The sequence below is a fragment of the Acytostelium subglobosum genome (assembly GCF_000787575.1).
Source record: "Acytostelium subglobosum LB1 DNA, scaffold: scaffold22, whole genome shotgun sequence".
Taxonomy (NCBI): domain Eukaryota; phylum Evosea; class Eumycetozoa; order Acytosteliales; family Acytosteliaceae; genus Acytostelium; species Acytostelium subglobosum.
In genome coordinates, this window is record NW_012236511.1 from 263,856 (window position 1) to 281,811 (window position 17,956).

General features: G+C 44.1%; 11 protein-coding genes across 11 annotated transcripts; 4 read left to right on the forward strand and 7 right to left on the reverse strand.

Annotated features, from left to right (window-relative positions):
• Positions 1–1,442: 1,442 nt before the first annotated feature.
• Positions 1,443–2,369, reverse strand: SAMD00019534_094190 (hypothetical protein; the record flags this gene model as incomplete). The annotated part of the gene is made up of 1 exon (XM_012895344.1): positions 1,443–2,369. One exon carries the CDS (start codon positions 2,367–2,369, stop codon positions 1,443–1,445), a length of 927 nt encoding a protein of 308 aa, XP_012750798.1.
• A 694-nt stretch (positions 2,370–3,063) lies between these two features.
• Positions 3,064–4,233, reverse strand: SAMD00019534_094200 (hypothetical protein; the record flags this gene model as incomplete). The annotated part of the gene is made up of 5 exons (XM_012895345.1): positions 3,064–3,224; positions 3,298–3,406; positions 3,496–3,652; positions 3,732–3,967; positions 4,045–4,233. The coding sequence occupies 5 exons, from the start codon at positions 4,231–4,233 to the stop codon at positions 3,064–3,066; spliced, it is 852 nt and encodes a 283-aa protein (XP_012750799.1).
• Positions 4,234–4,950: 717 nt separating this feature from the next.
• SAMD00019534_094210 (hypothetical protein) lies at positions 4,951–6,055 on the forward strand (the record flags this gene model as incomplete). The annotated part of the gene is made up of 2 exons (XM_012895346.1): positions 4,951–5,262; positions 5,342–6,055. 2 exons carry the CDS (start codon positions 4,951–4,953, stop codon positions 6,053–6,055), a joined length of 1,026 nt encoding a protein of 341 aa, XP_012750800.1.
• Positions 6,056–6,873: 818 nt separating this feature from the next.
• Positions 6,874–7,414, forward strand: SAMD00019534_094220 (hypothetical protein; the record flags this gene model as incomplete). The annotated part of the gene is made up of 2 exons (XM_012895347.1): positions 6,874–7,150; positions 7,257–7,414. The coding sequence occupies 2 exons, from the start codon at positions 6,874–6,876 to the stop codon at positions 7,412–7,414; spliced, it is 435 nt and encodes a 144-aa protein (XP_012750801.1).
• A 137-nt stretch (positions 7,415–7,551) lies between these two features.
• SAMD00019534_094230 (hypothetical protein) lies at positions 7,552–8,893 on the reverse strand (the record flags this gene model as incomplete). Its single annotated transcript, XM_012895348.1, has 3 exons — positions 7,552–8,039; positions 8,186–8,557; positions 8,647–8,893. Coding segments are annotated over 3 exons (1,107 nt in total), but the record flags the coding sequence as incomplete, so codon positions are not given.
• A 487-nt stretch (positions 8,894–9,380) lies between these two features.
• Positions 9,381–9,614, forward strand: SAMD00019534_094240 (hypothetical protein; the record flags this gene model as incomplete). The annotated part of the gene is made up of 1 exon (XM_012895349.1): positions 9,381–9,614. One exon carries the CDS (start codon positions 9,381–9,383, stop codon positions 9,612–9,614), a length of 234 nt encoding a protein of 77 aa, XP_012750803.1.
• A 188-nt stretch (positions 9,615–9,802) lies between these two features.
• Positions 9,803–9,985, reverse strand: SAMD00019534_094250 (hypothetical protein; the record flags this gene model as incomplete). The annotated part of the gene is made up of 1 exon (XM_012895350.1): positions 9,803–9,985. One exon carries the CDS (start codon positions 9,983–9,985, stop codon positions 9,803–9,805), a length of 183 nt encoding a protein of 60 aa, XP_012750804.1.
• A 412-nt stretch (positions 9,986–10,397) lies between these two features.
• SAMD00019534_094260 (hypothetical protein) lies at positions 10,398–12,390 on the reverse strand (the record flags this gene model as incomplete). The annotated part of the gene is made up of 2 exons (XM_012895351.1): positions 10,398–11,487; positions 11,561–12,390. 2 exons carry the CDS (start codon positions 12,388–12,390, stop codon positions 10,398–10,400), a joined length of 1,920 nt encoding a protein of 639 aa, XP_012750805.1.
• A 14-nt stretch (positions 12,391–12,404) lies between these two features.
• On the reverse strand, positions 12,405–12,914 carry SAMD00019534_094270 (hypothetical protein; the record flags this gene model as incomplete). The annotated part of the gene is made up of 1 exon (XM_012895352.1): positions 12,405–12,914. One exon carries the CDS (start codon positions 12,912–12,914, stop codon positions 12,405–12,407), a length of 510 nt encoding a protein of 169 aa, XP_012750806.1.
• A 1,093-nt stretch (positions 12,915–14,007) lies between these two features.
• On the forward strand, positions 14,008–14,952 carry SAMD00019534_094280 (hypothetical protein; the record flags this gene model as incomplete). Its single annotated transcript, XM_012895353.1, has 3 exons — positions 14,008–14,274; positions 14,379–14,468; positions 14,560–14,952. 3 exons carry the CDS (start codon positions 14,008–14,010, stop codon positions 14,950–14,952), a joined length of 750 nt encoding a protein of 249 aa, XP_012750807.1.
• A 945-nt stretch (positions 14,953–15,897) lies between these two features.
• On the reverse strand, positions 15,898–17,380 carry SAMD00019534_094290 (hypothetical protein; the record flags this gene model as incomplete). The annotated part of the gene is made up of 4 exons (XM_012895354.1): positions 15,898–16,722; positions 16,850–16,954; positions 17,030–17,265; positions 17,308–17,380. Coding segments are annotated over 4 exons (1,239 nt in total), but the record flags the coding sequence as incomplete, so codon positions are not given.
• Positions 17,381–17,956: the final 576 nt, after the last annotated feature.

Consider the following 17,956-nt stretch of genomic DNA (forward strand, 5'->3'; position numbering starts at 1 on the left):
GTACCTGCCACAACATAAATGCAACCGGTTATCTGAAATAATGTGTGGGCATTGGTGGATGGGGGGAATCGTCGACTTCTTTGTTGTGTGTGTGCGCGTCGAGGTGGATGTGTGTGGCTGCCAGTGAGTGAATGAATGAGCCAGACAGAGCAGATGCATGCATGAGCTCTAGCACATGATCTTGCTAGCAGACTATTATGTGTAGTGGTGATACAAATACGCTTGTATGTTATACAATAGGGCAATATATATTGGATTGAATGGACCATTCATCCATCTGGATTGGATTGAATTGGATTGGATTGGATTGTGAAGTGAAGGGAACTAGTAGAAGTTATCTGGATATATAACAAGTGGATAACAAGCAAGACAATGACATATGATAGCGCGATCTTATTATGTTTGGATCTTATCTTACCTGTGAATGAACTTTAATAATGTTACAAAGTTTGTTGTTGTTGGTACAAGACTTGACTTGACTTGACTTGACTTGACTTGACTTGATTGATTGTAGGTATACGCAACTTGATGTGTACACACTACTACAACTGGCTGACTGATTGATTGATCGATTGATTGATTGATGTCTGTCACTGTTGTTGTTGTTGAAGTTGTTGTTGATGGATGCTTCAGTGAATGATTATAATCATAGTAATAATGAAGTGAAGTGAAGTGATATGATGTGAGGATAGGCGTTTAATTGAAAGAGAGAAAGAGAGAGAGAGAGACCTGCAACTTGGAGGTCCTTACAACTAACCTGTTGACCGATTGATATCAACCTCATGCGGTCACATCATCATCTTCCGAGTCCGCACAAAAGTATCTATAAACGAGTGGACTCTCTCTCTGTCGCATTCATTCATCAGCTGTAGGATCGATCAGATGATTCACATCAGTCAGTCAGTCAGGCACACAAGCACCTGGTGTGGCATCCTGCGTGCAATCAATACGGTGTCCTTCCCATTATGCCATCAAATAGGCGAGTGGACAGGCCTCGCCGCGTTAAAGGACACCCACACAACGCACGCACACAAGTGCACTTGCGACGCATGATCAGCTGATCTGACGAACTGATAGTTTGGAAAATGGTTCACAGAAGATTGGTGACAATGGATGGCGCCCACTCTGTGCACTTCGCCCTCAACTTTCTGATCGAACAAGTGATCATCATCATTCATCTAATCACTTTGTTTATGTTTATGTTTATGCCCAAAGTTGGTCCAACACGACAATTGCCAACTACAACAAGTATCTCCACCTGGCCCCCAATGAATGAGTAAGGTGGGGGGCGAGGCTGGGAGCGGAGATCCAGTGGAGCATACATCAATCTTTGGGGATGATCCCAGTACCAGGATATCTAAAGCCAAAACAAGACAAAAGTGTGATTAGACAGACTTGATGATGATGTACACTAATAATAATACTACGTTTAAGTGTTTATTTTAAACGTTGGCTTGGGCAGCTGATGAATCACGGTCGATACCACACATGTTGACACCACGCTCAATCCAGAAGAAACCATCCATACCCCAGTCGGTTCCCCAGGAGTTCTGGACAATCCAGTAGTCGAGGTTGGAGGCGTCGTCGTGACCCCATCCAATGATCTTGATGGCGTGACCTCCAAGGTACTTGGCGGTTGGGGACTGGACGTAGACACCGGAGGTGTAGGTCATGAAGTCGTCGTAGACGTCCATGGATCCCTCGATCGAGCCGTAGGCAACAAGGTTGGCCTGGATGGCAGAGACGGAGTTCATGGTCTGGAGGGTGAGGGTCTTGGCCTTGTAGAGGGTGTAGGTGGAGCCGTCAGAACAGGTCTTCTGGCAGGGTGGCTCGGTGCCGTTGGCGCCAGAGGTGTATGGGAAACAGTCGTAGGTTGGCAGACCCTTGGCCTCCATGTACTCCCAAGCAGCCTGGGGGATACCTCCGTTGCAGCCCTGGTTGAGGACGGTGTCACAGGAGACGAGAGCCTGTGGGGAGAGGGTGACGTTGATGGCGCCCTTGGAGGCAATGCAGAAACGGTCGGAAAGGGACTCGGAGGCACCGAAAGCCCAGCATGAACCACACTGGCCCTGGTTGAGGACGGCGTGGATGCAACCTGGCCAGTTGGTACGGGCGTCAAAGGCGGCTGGGATGTCAGCAACGACGGCTGGTCCCTCTGGAGTGTTTCTTGGCTTCTTGGTTCCGAGCAAGGAGACGACGTCACCGATGGTGGCGCTCTCGAATCTTGCGTTACGGCCGGCAACCCATGAGGCACCCTTGGCGTTGTGGCTCTGGATGAAGCGGTCGTTCAAAATCTTGGCGTTGAAGTCATAAGCGCTGACAGCGGCGATGATTGCGAGGGCAATCAAGACAGTGGAGAAGAATCTCATTGTGTGTGATTGTATGTATGTATATATTGTTATAATAATAAGTTATAATAAGTTGAATTGAAATGAATGAATGGTCAGTCTTTGCGTTGGTCCTAGGATTGGCTAGCCAATCCTTGCGCATGCCACTCAATCAGTCAATCACACACACAGTCACTCATGGATTCTTCAATCTATCCATCAAATCCAAATAAAGAAATCAAATTAATTCAAAATAATAACAAAAAAGTAAGTGGAAGCTTGTAATGCCGACATACAAAGTCAATCGTGTAGGGATTGAAATGTCCAAGGAGGTATCCCTCTCACAGAAGTTGACGCGCGATACTTCTTTCGTGGACCTTGCGACCCCCCAACAAGCCACCCAAATCCAAAAAAACCTACAATTATCGCATTCTTGTGATTCCAATTCGTCCCGTTGTCGGGTTGGTTGATGGTCCTTCAGAGGGGCGGGCACCTATGCATCCACATCTGCAGCATCATCGGGTGTAATTTAAATTGATAGCCATGATCATCATCCGTATCTATCTATCTATCTGTTTCTTCCTTCCTTGCACAGATACAACAATGGACCATCAATCACGTGACTCACTCACTCATTCATTCACTCTATTGATCTGATCATTTGCATTTTGGATTGATGGTATTGATTGATGGACCATCCAGATAGTATTGGAAACAGATAAATGACATGTATTACTTATTGACGCGTTAAATTCTTAAGATGTTTGCCAAGTATTGAGTTGATATCAGCCATCGATATCTTAATCTTATCGTCAATGTGATCACTGTTGAGTATATGGTCGATAGAGCGAGTACTGTTTCCATTGGCATCATCATTAATCCTCCTCTTTAGCGCAACTATACATGTAATGGTTGTTAGTCAAGGTTGGACGAGTTAACGAAGGAGGAGGTAGTGTGTATGTATGCATACCATTGGAAGCATCCCTTGTGATCTCTCCAAGGTCTGATCCAGACAGTCCAGCAGTCTTCTGCGCCAGCTGTTTAAAGTCTACATCTTCATCATGGTGATTGCGCAACATCTAGGATCATCGGTCAAGGTTATATATTAGTCTCTGATGATTGATTGATTGGATAATCGCGAATGACTGAATGAATGAATGACACATACAATACGCAATATTCTCTCTCTTGCTGCCTCGTTTGGCAGGCCTACTTTGATCCTCTTTGGTAGTCTACGGATGAATGCATCATCGATTGAATCATATCTGTTTGTTGCTCCAATAATAACAATCCTAGCGTTTGAAGTCGTCAGACCATCCCACATCCTAATGATTGAGAATATGAATGAATGAATGAGTCAATGTGATCCAGATCCATGAATGATCGCGTCAATGACAAACATACTGCAATAGAGTTGATCTCTTGGTAATGTTGTGATCTGATGTTAAAAGATCACGATTGCCAACCATTGAGTCGATCTCATCAAAGAAGATAATGATTGGTTGTAACTTCTGAGCGACTGAGAATATTGCTGCAATGACCTTTGGTGTCTCACCATAGAACTTGCTCTCGATGACTGCTTCACTAATGTTCAAAAAGAAGTACTTGGCCTCCTTTGCAATGGCCTTGGCCAGCATAGTCTAAGTTCCACATTGATTGATTGAGTGAGTGAGTAATTGAACATCGTCATCGTCATTGTCTTGGGAGAGGGTCATACCTTGCCTGTACCTGGTGGACCATGTAATAGGATACCACGAGGTAGTTTGAATAGAGTGCTGTTGTTGGTACGCACTGCTTTGTCCAATGGTAGGAATATAGTATCCTTTATATCTTGAATGATTTCATCTAGACCTCCAATATCATTGAATGATGATGATATAGTATATGGATCGATCAAGTTACACATCACTTCCATCTCATGTACATTAAAGTCTATCTTCATTAATTGATCCCTATTCTTTATAAACCGACATACATACAAACATGATGTTGATGTTAGTCATTCATATCACATGTCATTCATTCATTACATTGACATACAGGATGATCTTTAATTGCATCGAAATATGATTTCTTCTTCTCTGTAACATCTTTATCCATTATATATCTAAGTAGATGGTATGTTCCTATGAACAATACTGCCATTGATACAACAGTACCTATTATCTGATGAACATCTGATCCCATGTCTTATTATAACTAATACTATTATACTACTCGAATATATATATATATATATATATATTATATACTAATTATTTGTTGTCAAGTGATAAAGAAAGTGATGAATAACTGAGTCATTGACCCAAACATTGTAAACTAAAGGGGGTATCATGAAATTAGTTGTAGGCAAGGGCAAGGGCAAGGGTTAGGGCAAGGGTAAGGGCAAGGGTTAGGGTAGAGTATAATAAGTTAGCCAAAGTGTTGTTCTTTATATATATATATATATATGTATTTTTATATGTATCTCATTGATTGATGATAGTTTATTAATCAATTGTTTCTCCAAACATTCATTCTCATTAATTCACCCATTCATTCATTCAACTCAACTAAACAACAAACATAAATGTACATACATACTACAACTACAACTACAACTACTACTATATGATAATATATAATGTCTCAAGCAACTAATAAGTATTACCCACCAGATTGGGACCCAAAGAAGGGTTCAGTTAATAAGTTTGTTGGGAAGCATCCATTGGGACAGAGAGCAAGAAAGATTGATCAAGGTATATTGGTGGTGCGATTCGAGATGCCATTCCCAGGAGGTGCCTGGTGTCTAAAGTGTGACAATCACATCGGACGAGGCGTACGCTACAACGCCGAGAAGAAGTCCGTTGGCAAATACCTCTCCTCAACCATCCACTCCTTTCGCATGAAGTGTCATCTTTGCGACAATCGCTTTGAGATACATACTGATCCAGAGGTAAGTACTACTATGATTGATTGAGTGATGGAAGTGATGTGATATGAGACTGACACCATTCCCATGTCACAACGATTAGCATACTGACTTCAAGATTGTCTCTGGACTTAGGAGAAGAGAGGAGGCTGGCGAGGAAGAGGAAGATGATGGAGCGGTCATACGTGTGAGGTCCGCTGAGGAGAAGGAGTTGCTAAAGACTGATCCAATATTTAGATTGCAAGAGAGGAAGAAGGACGCGGAACAAGGCAAGCAGATGACATCAATGTTGTCCGATTTATACAAGGTGACAAATAGTAGATCAAAGGATGATTATCAATTGTCATCATTGTTAAGGAAGGGATTTAGAGAGGACAAGAAGAAGGACGCTCTGGAGAAGAAGGAACGTGAGGACCGAGGCATCACCATCGATCTCTTGCCAACCTCCCATGAAGATATTGTCGAGGCATCAAAGACTAGCTTCTACGGTGCTACCAAGAGGAAAGCCGATCAACTCCAATCGATGAAGAATGAGGATGTTAGGACTTCATCAATTTTCAAACAGTCATCTTCATCATCCTTGTCCTCATCTTCGTCATCGTCTTCAAAGTTATCCACATCATCATCGTCGAAATCAACATCGACATTGACAAACGATAAGAGAAAGGACATATTACTCAAACGATCAAGACTGGATCCATCACTTCTCAAACATTCTTCATCAGTTGGATCAGGATCACCTTTCTCCACAAGTCTGTTTGGTGGCAGTGGCACCACTACCTCAACAACATCAACAAGTTCATCCACATCAAAGTGATCATTGATCAATCAATCAATCAATCAATCTTTTGGATTGATATCAACAAGTTCCAATATTGGTATTGACATCCATTCTCTCTCCATGGATGGGCACACAGTGACACATGACCTATCCTTGGACATGAATGACAATGTGATGTGTTGCTTGAGGACTGCAACAACTCACCTCAACGTTGCGTGTTGGTAGTTACCATTACCATATACCAGACTCGGGTTGGCCAATTGCCAGTCTGTCCTGGACCAAGGACAAACACAAGTCCTTGACTCTCCCAACAGAACAGAAGTTCGCCAAAAGCAGAAGTTCCATTAAACCCAATTTCATTTTTTTTGTTTCTGAATTGGCTGACAGAAGGCGAGGTCGTAATGAGAGGGGAGTGTCTACAATTGAACGAGCGACAACATTCATAGTCCTTTTGTTTCCAGACACAGACAACAGGTAGGTAGAAGAGAATATTATATATATTGTATACCACGACTATCTCGCTCGCGATCAACGACAAACAACATTCATTGCGATTCAGTGCGTCAAGACAAGAGACCAGAGACCAAGCCGACAACACTATGACTTTGTCATAACAACTTGGAGACCTTCATGATTATACAATATAGACATTCGAATAACAGGAAGCGAACATGATGATCACAATACAGAACCTATGAACGAATGAATGAAAAACAGTCGCAATGCTGTTACTTTGACAAGGATGTTGAAGAGAAGAGAAAAGAGAGAGAAGAGAGATGATCGTGGATACAATATTGATACGAATGAACAAATGAACAACATACTTATATACGTATATCATTCAATTAGATATAATGGAGGTTAACATTGAGAAGTTGAACAAATTGGCTGCCCAGGTCAGAACTGGTGGTCCAGGCTCAGTCCGCAGAAAGAAGAGAGTCGTTCACAACAACACTGGTAACGACAGCAGACAGCTCCAGGCTAAGTTCCAGTCCCTTGGAATCAGACCAACCCCTGGCATCGATGAGGTCAACCTCTTCAAGGCCGACGGCACCATCATCCACTTTGACAACCCAAGCGTCATGACTGCCCAAAAGACCTTTGTCGTCTCTGGTACCGCTCAGCACAAGCGTACGTACACTGGATAGGATATGACACAGGATACAGTGGCAACATCAACTAACACTCACTCACTCAATCAATCGATCAATCAATCATTTGGATTAATGATAAACAGAAATCCAGGAGCTCCTCCCAGGTATCCTCCAGCATATGGGTGCTGAGTACCTCTCCAACCTCACCAAGATTGCCGCTCAGATGCAAGGCAAGGGTGCTGTCCAGCAGGACTCTGATGATGTCCCAGAGCTAGTTGGCAACTTCGACCAGACTGCCTAAACAGTAGTAGTAAAGTAAACATACAAGTATACCTAAGATTCATTCATCTTCTCTCTTCGCATTCTTGTTATGTATGTCAACTTGAGCTGATCTTTATTGCATCGCGATCATCATGACCGCCCGCTTTCCTTCATTTAGTTGGTGGTAGTTGATGTGTCGGAGGTTGTTCCGGTGGTCGAGCCGGTGGTGGATGTGGAGGCGTGCGACGAGGATGAGTGAGATGAGTCGTCGACAAACTTGCCAGAGGTGTTGTTGGCAAAGAAGTACAGTTTGAGCAGCAGGGCAAGACCAAGGTGCAAGGCAGCGACCACGGCACAGATGATTAGTGCTCGCTTGGTGGCATCGCCCTTGAGCGGTGTGAAGATGTTGGTCACGAGGAATGCGCCAGAGACGACGGCGCTCACTCCAATGACAATCCATTGCACAATGCCAATTGGAATGATGCAGAGGATCGATGCTGGAATGAAAATGAACAGTGAGTAGCCATAGATACACATCATCTCCAACAGACGAACGCCCAGCTTCATCCACTTGAACACTCCCCAGAGTATCAATGGAATAATGAGTGCATATCCAATGATGGAGATAGCACTGTAAACCAATCTATGGAAGTCGACTTCCCATGCTATTATATGATTGATTGATTGATTGATTGATTGAGTGTTTGAATGTGGGATGGTTCCATGATTGATTGATTGATTGATTGATTGAGTGAGTGAACATGTTAGTGCTGGCGCGTCCAAGCTGGTCACATGTCATATAGAATCATACTCTTGTGATTGGTGTGGAAGTATTCATTGAGGTTGGCAGTCACAGCGATAAAGAGTACAAGGGTGATTGTGATCCACCATGGTCCGTACATGTCAGGGTTCTCACGTACCATCTCAAAAAAGGAGAACTTGATTGGGAGCATCGAGCGTAGGATACGATGACCGACCTCGACAGTATCGACATTGAACAGGAATCTGTAGTATTGTGGCTGATAGAATCCATATTTCTTCTCTTCACCTGTCGCCTCGTTGTTCAAAGGCTCGTGTGAGAAGTCGCCTTGAGGTACACCTCCACCTCCAATCCTATCCTTGTTTGAAGTTGATGATGATGATGATGTCGATGGATTGATATCTATCGATGAATGATCGAAGCCTATTATGTTGTCATACATTGTTTGATTGTTTGATTGATTGTTAGCGAATGTTGAGTGGCCACTCACAAGGGACGACGAATGAACATACTCTGGAATTGAAGATCTGGTTGATAGGTTGTTGATTGTTGTGGAGGTGCGCTAGAGAAGTCATCAAAGTTTACATTGGTATTTGTGAATATAGCTTGTGGTTGACTGGTATACATGTTCTGTGGCTGATGTTGCTGCTGTGGCTGATTCATCGGTTGATGTATATTATTATCATGTGTCGTTATAGGAAGTTCCTCCGTATAAAACGGATTACCATCATTCATATTCTTATTATTATTATATGACATGACTACTCCTCTTCTCTTCTCTTCTTCTCTTCTCTTCTGTTATCTTTATATATAAATATATTAATATAACAATGAATTGTGTGATTAATGAATGAATGAAGACTTGTTGGACTTGTCTGACTTCAACAAAAATCAAAAAAGGTGTGAGATCCAAGCCAGCTGGCATCACCTGTGTCTTGCGGAATGAACTTTGAGATCAAGGGCAAGGGCAAGGGTGAGGGTAAGGGCGAGGGTAAGGGTAGGGTAAGGGTTTATTGTAAACAAACTGTTGACTTGGAAAGTGATGTAATGATAGTATCACATATGTTAATGATGCCAATACTTCCATTGTCAGAGGCATAGTAACGAATACTATTGAGTATGGGAATTAGGTATTGTGGATCGATCTTTGCTTGATTGAATGGTGATGAATCACCTTCAAGTAGATAGTGTACCATTGATACTGGTTGTTGTCCAATGCCTTGTGTATCGAGGACAAGGATGGCAGATGTCTTTGAAGTTGCTCGCTTGTTGTGCATCGTTGGTGAACGAGACGAATAACGTCCAGGTGTCCTTGTTCACATGCCCAATCAACCAGTTTGGACAATGTATGATAGTGATCACCATCCAACTTGTAGTATTGCTTGTCAATGAGGAATGTGAGCACATGTATGTTGGTGATCTTCAATGGGATGACGTCCAGTGCTGTGAGGACACGTTCGTTACCAACTTTGTCAGATGATACCTTGGCCGCCATATGGATTATATACTCAATCGATTCAGTGCCATTATATTTGATGCACTCTTCAATCAAATCCGAGATGACCTCACTTCTTAGCGTATAATGTAAGTTCTTTGGCTTGGTATCATAGTCTGTGAGGTGGGATAGCACTAACTTGATGGTGTCCACTGACTTGGAGGCAGCTATCTTCAATGCCTTGACGAGGTCTCTCTCATTTGCAAGTTTCCATTACCATGTTTTGTCAGCATATTGGCCAACTCGATGAATGTGCTCTCGGTAACGTCGCTGTTGGGCATACCCAATTGCTCGATCAATGGACAGAAGAGGCCGATGCTGGGAGTCAGTTTATCCTTTCTTCCGGCCTCTTCCATCCTGCTCCCACTGACTCCACAGTGCCACATCTCTCCATATGAGGGTTCGGCGGATGATTGGTGATGATATTCTTGGCCATGTCAATATCACCAATATCCAGTGCTGTCGCCAATGCTGCTGTATAGTTGGTGTTGTACACCTGGCCATCGTTGCGCTCAATCATTTCGATGAGCAAATTGTTTCCAGCTCTGATTGCGCTGGCCATCACCTGATTGTACCGGCCATTGACGGTTGGTCGTAGTGCAAGCAAGAGTTCAATCAACTCGATTGACAAGATACTGTGGTGGATGCTGGAGATGCATATCTCATCTCGATCACGGCGGAACGAATGATTGCCCGTATCTTGGGTTGATGACTTTGCTGGGAGTGGAGAGCTGAGGATGTAGTTGAGAATGTCCAAGTGGCCAGCTCTCAATGCATCCTCAATATACCCCCAAGGTTTGAATGTGTCGCCCAGCAACTCTTGTGCACGAAGCAGAATGTTGAAATGTCCTTGGACACTGCTTCACTACAATGATACGTCAATGACCTCATGGCCTCATCGAGATGTGGCGAAGGGACATGTGCCATTACCAAGTTTAACGATTCGACGTTGCCATGCTGGCAACATAACTTAATGAGTGACTTGATATAGTATCTGCTATGTTGATCTGCAGCATCCTCACTATCACCATTATCGCCCTCATTGCCATCATCGCCATCGCCAGGTGATTGGCTGACCAGGATCTCAACGACTGGTGTTATGTTGAGCTCGATGGCCTTGAGAAGGAGTACTTTGCCAGTCCTGGTCGTGAGGAGCTTGTTCTTGAGCATCAGTTGTAGCATCTCGACCGCCCATGATTGCTTGAGCGATGCATCGACCATGATCTCTGTGAAACTACTCTTCAATGTCTTATCGCCCCATCTCGATTTGTTTCGATCGCCGTCGTCATCCACAAGGCTGAGTTGGATGTCCATCTCAATGAGCTTGCGGAGGAATGATGGGTGGCGGACATGTGCCAGCACGTTGCCGCTGATGGTGATGCCAGCTGGTTGAAGAGAGTCGAGAGTCAGGACATACCTCTCCAACACACTCTCCCAATGTGGATGCGAGCAGGACGACACGTTGGTCACAAAGTGCTTGTCGAAACTGCCGTTTAGACACATGAGGGGATTGGCCAGAAGCACGTTCATAGCACGTGTATCACATCTGGCAAAGGCTTCAAGAAGTAAAGTCTTGTTGAGACGTAGCTTGTTGCCATTATCATTGTATGATTGAAGGAACCATTCCGTTGCGCCATATTTGATGTACTCACGCAGGTTGTGATTGTAAAGCAACTGCTTGCCAGTGATCACCTGCTTACGATCAATGCCATGTTTGTTATGAATCGATCCAATCTGTGACATGATCATCTTGCCGAGCTTCTCATCTCTCATCACCATGTGAAGTGTTGATTCCAACTTGAGTGAGGCCTTGGGTTGATCAATGTCCATCTCCTGATCGTGATCATCTTGTTGCCTTCTAAATGAGTGATTGAGTGAGTGAGTAAGTCAGAGTGATGGAGTGAATGATATATTGATTGAGTGATGCATACACATAGGTTCCATCAAGTTTGTTGATGCGGTCTTTGCAGAGTTTGATGATGCGAGTGGTAACCATCTGATAGGCATAGTCAATCATTGCATGAAGTGTTCGCAATTGATTTACTGTCGGCAAGTCAGTGAACGAAGGTGAGTCGAGATGCTTCTCAATAAAGAGGTAATGATTATTGTTGATATGGTTCATCAGTGATTGGGCATCAAGCTCAGGCACCTCCACCTCTGTATTGGCAAAGCGTTGTTGGATGTATTCCAGGTACCTAGAGTTGTTCTCAATCAATGCTTGATAGAATATGTCCTGAAGATGATCGGTCCCCTCCAACTGCTCGTTGGTGAACAATGAGATAATGTGTTTGAACACCTCAAACGATGGGTTGCACACTGCCCATGCACATATCTCTGGGTTGCTCTTGACGAATGGGAGTGTGTCCAGTATCAATGTCAGGTTGTCCATTGTGATTGGATGCCAAGCGATCAGTTTGAGTGCTGCTTTAGTAGCAACCGCTTCATCAGTTTGTTGGCTGGCCAGATGGAGGGCAATGTCCACGTGTCCACTCTGTACCGCCTTGGTCAGACTCCAGTCCATGTAGGGAAGATTGAAATGAGTGTGGATTCTCTGCATCAAGCCCAGGGAGGTCTCTGTGGCCAACTCAAACGTCCTGTCGAGCTTATCTGGCTCTGGTAGGTCGCAGTTGTCGATGAGTTGGCACACTATATCTGGGGTGATGTTGCTGCCTGGCTTGCCAATGGCCTTGACCATGTGGAGGAGTGACTTGCCCTTGAGAGTAAGACGTGGCGATCGATATGTAGTGATGAGCTGCGCCATTGACGTGGACATCTTCACGCACATCTTTGAATGGAGCACATCAATGCGATCGATATGCCCATGGGAGGTTTCTCAATTCGGTCTCTCCTCCAGCGTGGTTGGCGACCCGATGATGATGATGATTCAGAGGCGAGATACTTGAAGAGATGGTTGATCATTGTCGGATGTCCATGTTTGGCTGCCTTGCGTATTGCAATGTTGAGGTCTTTCTCCGTGACGTACTCTTTAGTGTTTGGTGAGTTGTAGAGGATGTCAAAGATGGCGATGTTGCCGTTGCTGGCACAGAACTTCAAGCTATCACTGACGGACCTGTCGAATAAAGAAGGTCTATTGTTTTCTGGGATGTTGTCGACTATATACTGGAAGCTGTCCACAAGATTGCATCGTGCACAATGCACCATTGTGTTGCAAAACAGCGACCCCAACGGGTAGAGACTGTCGTACTCCTCGTGCAACAACTTGAGCACACCAAGACTGATGCCATGTCTTCTCAGGCAGGATGACGAGAACGAGATCTCATTCATAAATGCGGTGTTCAGCGGGATATATTTGAGTAGCAGTCGGACGAAATTCTCGAACCGAACCCGGTCGCCTCATGAGATCTGGCAAACGGTGGTGCAGGGTAGCAGAGAGGTAGTGTTGGAGCATCTCGACATTACCCGTGTCTAAAAGTCCTGATCCATCCTCTGCCCACATGACCATGTTGGGATGGGCCGCCAGTCTCTTGAATAACGCAGCGTTTTCAAATACCATGGACCCGTACAGCAGTACATTGTTGATGGGGTAGTGGTCGGCCACTCTATCGAATGCCTCCAAGAACATTGCTGTGGCGTTGTATTGGAGCATGACGCTGAGGTCACCATCGGCATACAGTTTGCCACCTTTGATTGTTTTGTACACTTGATGGTCATCGCCAGGTGGTTGAGTGATGTCTGGCCTGGGCAGATTTATCCATCGTTTGTGAATATCACTAACATGTCTAAAGATCAATCTACATAATACTTGATTGTGGAACACTGAATGAATACTAATATTTTTGTTGTTGTTGAAATCGCTTGAAGTCGCCAGCAACATTATTTTGTTTGTTTGTTTCCAAAGTGGAAACAATTATCACTCACTTATTCTTGAATTGATTGAATGAATGATTGAACTTAGTATTTGATTTGAATGATTATATAAGTAGTGGAGGTATGTTATCAATTGATCGGTTGTGATATTGAATTGACAGTTACCTGGTGCCACCTTTGCAAAAGGGATTTGCCTCATTTGGAAGTTCGGTTCTGAACTCAATCAATATTTGAGTAAACATTGTTATGAGTTGATTGACATGTCCATCCAAATGGATGGTTGGAGTAGTGATTGAAATTAGCCAATCATGGCCTCAAAAGACCATTAAAGATAGTTCAAAACAGACTTGAACTTCTCATCACTTCAATTTAATTTTATTATCAAGGTGTGTAGTGAAGTTTGAAAAGAAGTGAATAGTGAACATCAACTCAAATCAACTTCATCATCACTTACACACTCACACAAACATATATTAACATAAACATAAACATACTTATACTTTTACATATACATACATATAACTTAATATATATATAATTACATAAAGATATGTCATCAGCAAGATACGATAGAGCTATTACAGTGTTCTCACCAGATGGACATTTATTCCAAGTAGAGTACGCTATGGAGGCCGTGAGAAAGGGAACGGTCGCCGTTGGTGTACGTGGAAAGGATGTCATTGTATTGGGTGCTGAGAAGAAGTCCACTGCCAAGCTCCAAGACTCACGTTCAGCCAAGAAGATTGTAAAGATTGACGATCATATCTGTCTAACATTTGCTGGTCTGACAGCTGACTCTCGTGTTCTAATCAACAAGGTAAAGTAATCATTATCATTGATTGATTGACTGATTGATTGAATGATCACTAACATGTTATTATCTCATACTCATACATCATCATCATCATCATCTTCAAAAAGGCATTGATCGAATGTCAATCATACAGACTGTCTTTGGATGATACTCCATCAGTTGAGTACATCTCTAAATATATCGCAGGAATCCAACAGGTATGATCATGAATGAATGAATGAGTAGTAATAGTAATATGATTGATTGATCACTCACACAAACATAATCATACATATAATATATATATAGAGATACACACAGAGTGGAGGAGTTAGACCATTTGGTATATCTACTTTGATCGTTGGCTTTGACTCTGATGGAACACCAAACTTGTTCCAGACTGACCCATCTGGTTCGTTCTCCTCGTGGAAGGCTGCCGCCATTGGCAGGAACTCAAAGACAGTGAGCGAGTTCCTCGAGAAGAACTATACAGACACCTCTGATCACGAGTCGATCAAGCTGGCAGTCAAAGCGCTGCTGGAGGTCGTCGAGTCTGGAAACAAGAATATCGAAATCGTCGTCATCAGGAGGAATCAGCCCATCCAGCAGATGGACGAGGCCGACGTCGAGAAGCTGGTCGATGAGGTCGAGAAGGAGAAGGACGAGGAGAAAGTCGAGTCTGGTGTCGCTCCCAAGAAGTAAATGGATTGAATGATTACTTCACTCCATCGATGTACCAACTTGATTCATTCATAACTTCAACAACATGCGCCATGTCCAACACTCAGAGAGATGATTGTATAGAAAGAGGAACGATCGGATGCATGGTCCATCCTTCCATCCATTAACCCTAATAAACCCTACCCGCGGTATCATGGTCGATTGACACTTTATTAATTAATTGAGAATGATTGAATGATTGATTGATTGAATACTTGAGGTTACTAGTCTAACACCCTTGGACAGGGTTGGTTTATTTGCGAGCTTGCTTGCCAAAGGCTGGAGGTGGCTGCACAATGTGACTGGGAGGCGGTGATATGATATGACCACCAACTGGCGGCTGCATTTGTTGCTGTTGGAATTGTTGTGGCGGGTGGAAGGGCTGTCCCTGGAATGGTGCCTGTTGTGCATTCATCGGTGGTGAGTGCTGCTGTTGCTGCATATTCTGGAATTGCATTGCGTGTTGTTGTTGTTGATGCATCTGGACAGGAGATGGTATTGGAGGGATTGCATGCTGCATTGGCTGCATTGGAGGCTGATGGGGGTATCCTTGGTTGGGAGGGTATCCGCCAGCAGGGCCCATGTTATTGGGAGGTGATTGGGATTGATATTGAGGCGGAGGTTTGTGTTGGAATGGTTGATTCGGTTGTTGATATGCTGGTGGTTGTTGTTGTTGGTATGGGTTTGGTTGTTGATGATGTTGTTGAGGTTGAGGTGGTCTAAATGGTTGTTGTTGTTGATATGGATTGGGCATTTGAGTTGCCGCCGCCACCACCATTGCTCTCTGATGTATGTGATAGGCCAGGAATGGATAGGCCTGGCAAACTGAACTCTGAACGGACATCAACGTCCTCTTCGTTCTCGGCGTCATTCGATCCGCCGTGTGGATTGTTGTATCTGTCCTTCATTGTGTCGCCTGGTCGATTCCTACACCAGAACTTTGTAGTGTAGTCGTTGGAGCCACTGGCCAAGATGTGTCCGATTGGATGCCACGCTTAGCGACCAGACGCTGGCCTCGTGCGCCTGGTAGATCTCGCCCTGGTGCTGATCCTGGCCGACGATCCAGTACAGGATCGAGCCGTCAAAGCCACCGCTCACTAGCAGGTTCTCATGGAATGGATGCCAAGCCACGGACGTGACCTCCTTGCCGTGTCCCTTGAATGTCTGCATCTCGCGCATCGTCCTAATGTCGTAGAGCTTGAGCAGCTGATCGCGACTTGCGCTAACCAGCCAGTTGCCATTCTTGTTCCACTCGACCTGCACGATGGTGTTCTTGTGGCCGGTGAGCGTACTGATGAGGTCGCCGCTTCGCGCGTCCCAGACCTTGAGATGGTTGTCCTTGGAACCGGACGCGATCACCGACTTTTGAGGATGCCATGCCACGCACTTGATGTCCCAGCCGTGACCCTTGATCGCTCGCTCTTCAGTGCATCGCGCAAAGTCCCAGATCTTGATGTAGGCGTCGTCACTACACGACGCGAACTTGAGGTCGGTTGGCGCGAACGTCAGGTCGCGCAGTGATTCGTTGTGTGCCTGGAACACCTTGACGTTGTTCATGTTTGGCTGCCAGTACTTGACCAATCCCGCGTCATCGCCCGATATCATCCAGTTCTCATTATGTGACCATGTGATTGCACGCACTGCCTTGTCATGTGCCTGCATGATAGTCTCAAAGTTGAACGTCAATCCATTCCACAATGTGAACTCTCCACTCGATGATCCCGTAATCAAACGTCTTCCCTCTGGTGTCCACTATTCATTCGAATGAAGTTGATTGATTGAGTGATTGATTGGAATAGTTCCAGTGTTTGATTGATTGAGTGAGTAAGTGAGTGAGTGATTGATTGATTGTGTCACATGATGAAGTCGTCTAACATACAGTTACAGCATTGATTGGATATCTAACTTTGTTTGTCGATGTATGAATGAATCTTGTACATAAACTTGTTGTTGGATTGGAGTCTAGCGCGACTGGAGGAAGGATCTAATGTAGTCAAGTCGTGTGAGTCAATCAATGATGATGTCGATGTCGATGCTATCTTCTTCGCGATAACCATACCTCTTTGATATATATAGGGTCAGGCTGCACACCGTTAAAGTCTCTGTAGTCGCGTTGATATATTCTTGAGAGATGATACTTGATGAGTGTGGAGTTGAAGTCAACAGTCTTTCTAACTACAGCCTTTCTCATTCGCTTGCCATCGTAAACCATCTTTGATGCTTGATAGTTGTTGTAACGATGATGATGATGTCTGTCACCGCCACCGCCTCTATCGCCTCCGCCTCCACCTCTTTCACCGCCATGATGTCTATCACCTCCTCTGTCGCCTCTATCACCTCGATCGCCTCTATCACCTCCTCCGCCTCCTCCACCGCCTGAGTAATGTGACATTTTTATATATAAGAGTATGTATGTATGTGTATATGTACAAGGTAGTTGTGAATGAAAGAATGCAAGTTCATTTCAAAACTTCATCAACTTTGTCGACTTCACCATTTTCTTTGTTTCCATTCATCTCTTTCACACAATCACAACTGATTGTAGTTGTATGTTATACTCTATCTCGACAGACATTGATATATCATCAATATCAATTGGTTGTTAACCTATCTTTCATTAAATGATCATCAATCAATCAATCATTCAACCAGGATATCTATCAATTAATATTAAAGGTGATGATCATGTCGGGATTGCATCGATGGGTCATTTCAAGATATCACATGATTGATTGATTGATATTTATAAGTTTACTTAAACATATATTATTTACTTGGCCTGGAAGGTAGCTCCCAAGCCCTGGCTTGAACATGCACGAGGTGGGATGAACCAGGGGTGGTCGAGACCCTGGAACCAAATTTCCACCCTGCCCCTTTGATCTTTATTCATGCACCAGTCTCATCATTCACACTTCTTCTTCGCTCTACTTCTACATTCATCAATCTAGTTGTAGTTGTAGGTTGTTTGTTTGTTGTTGTATAATAG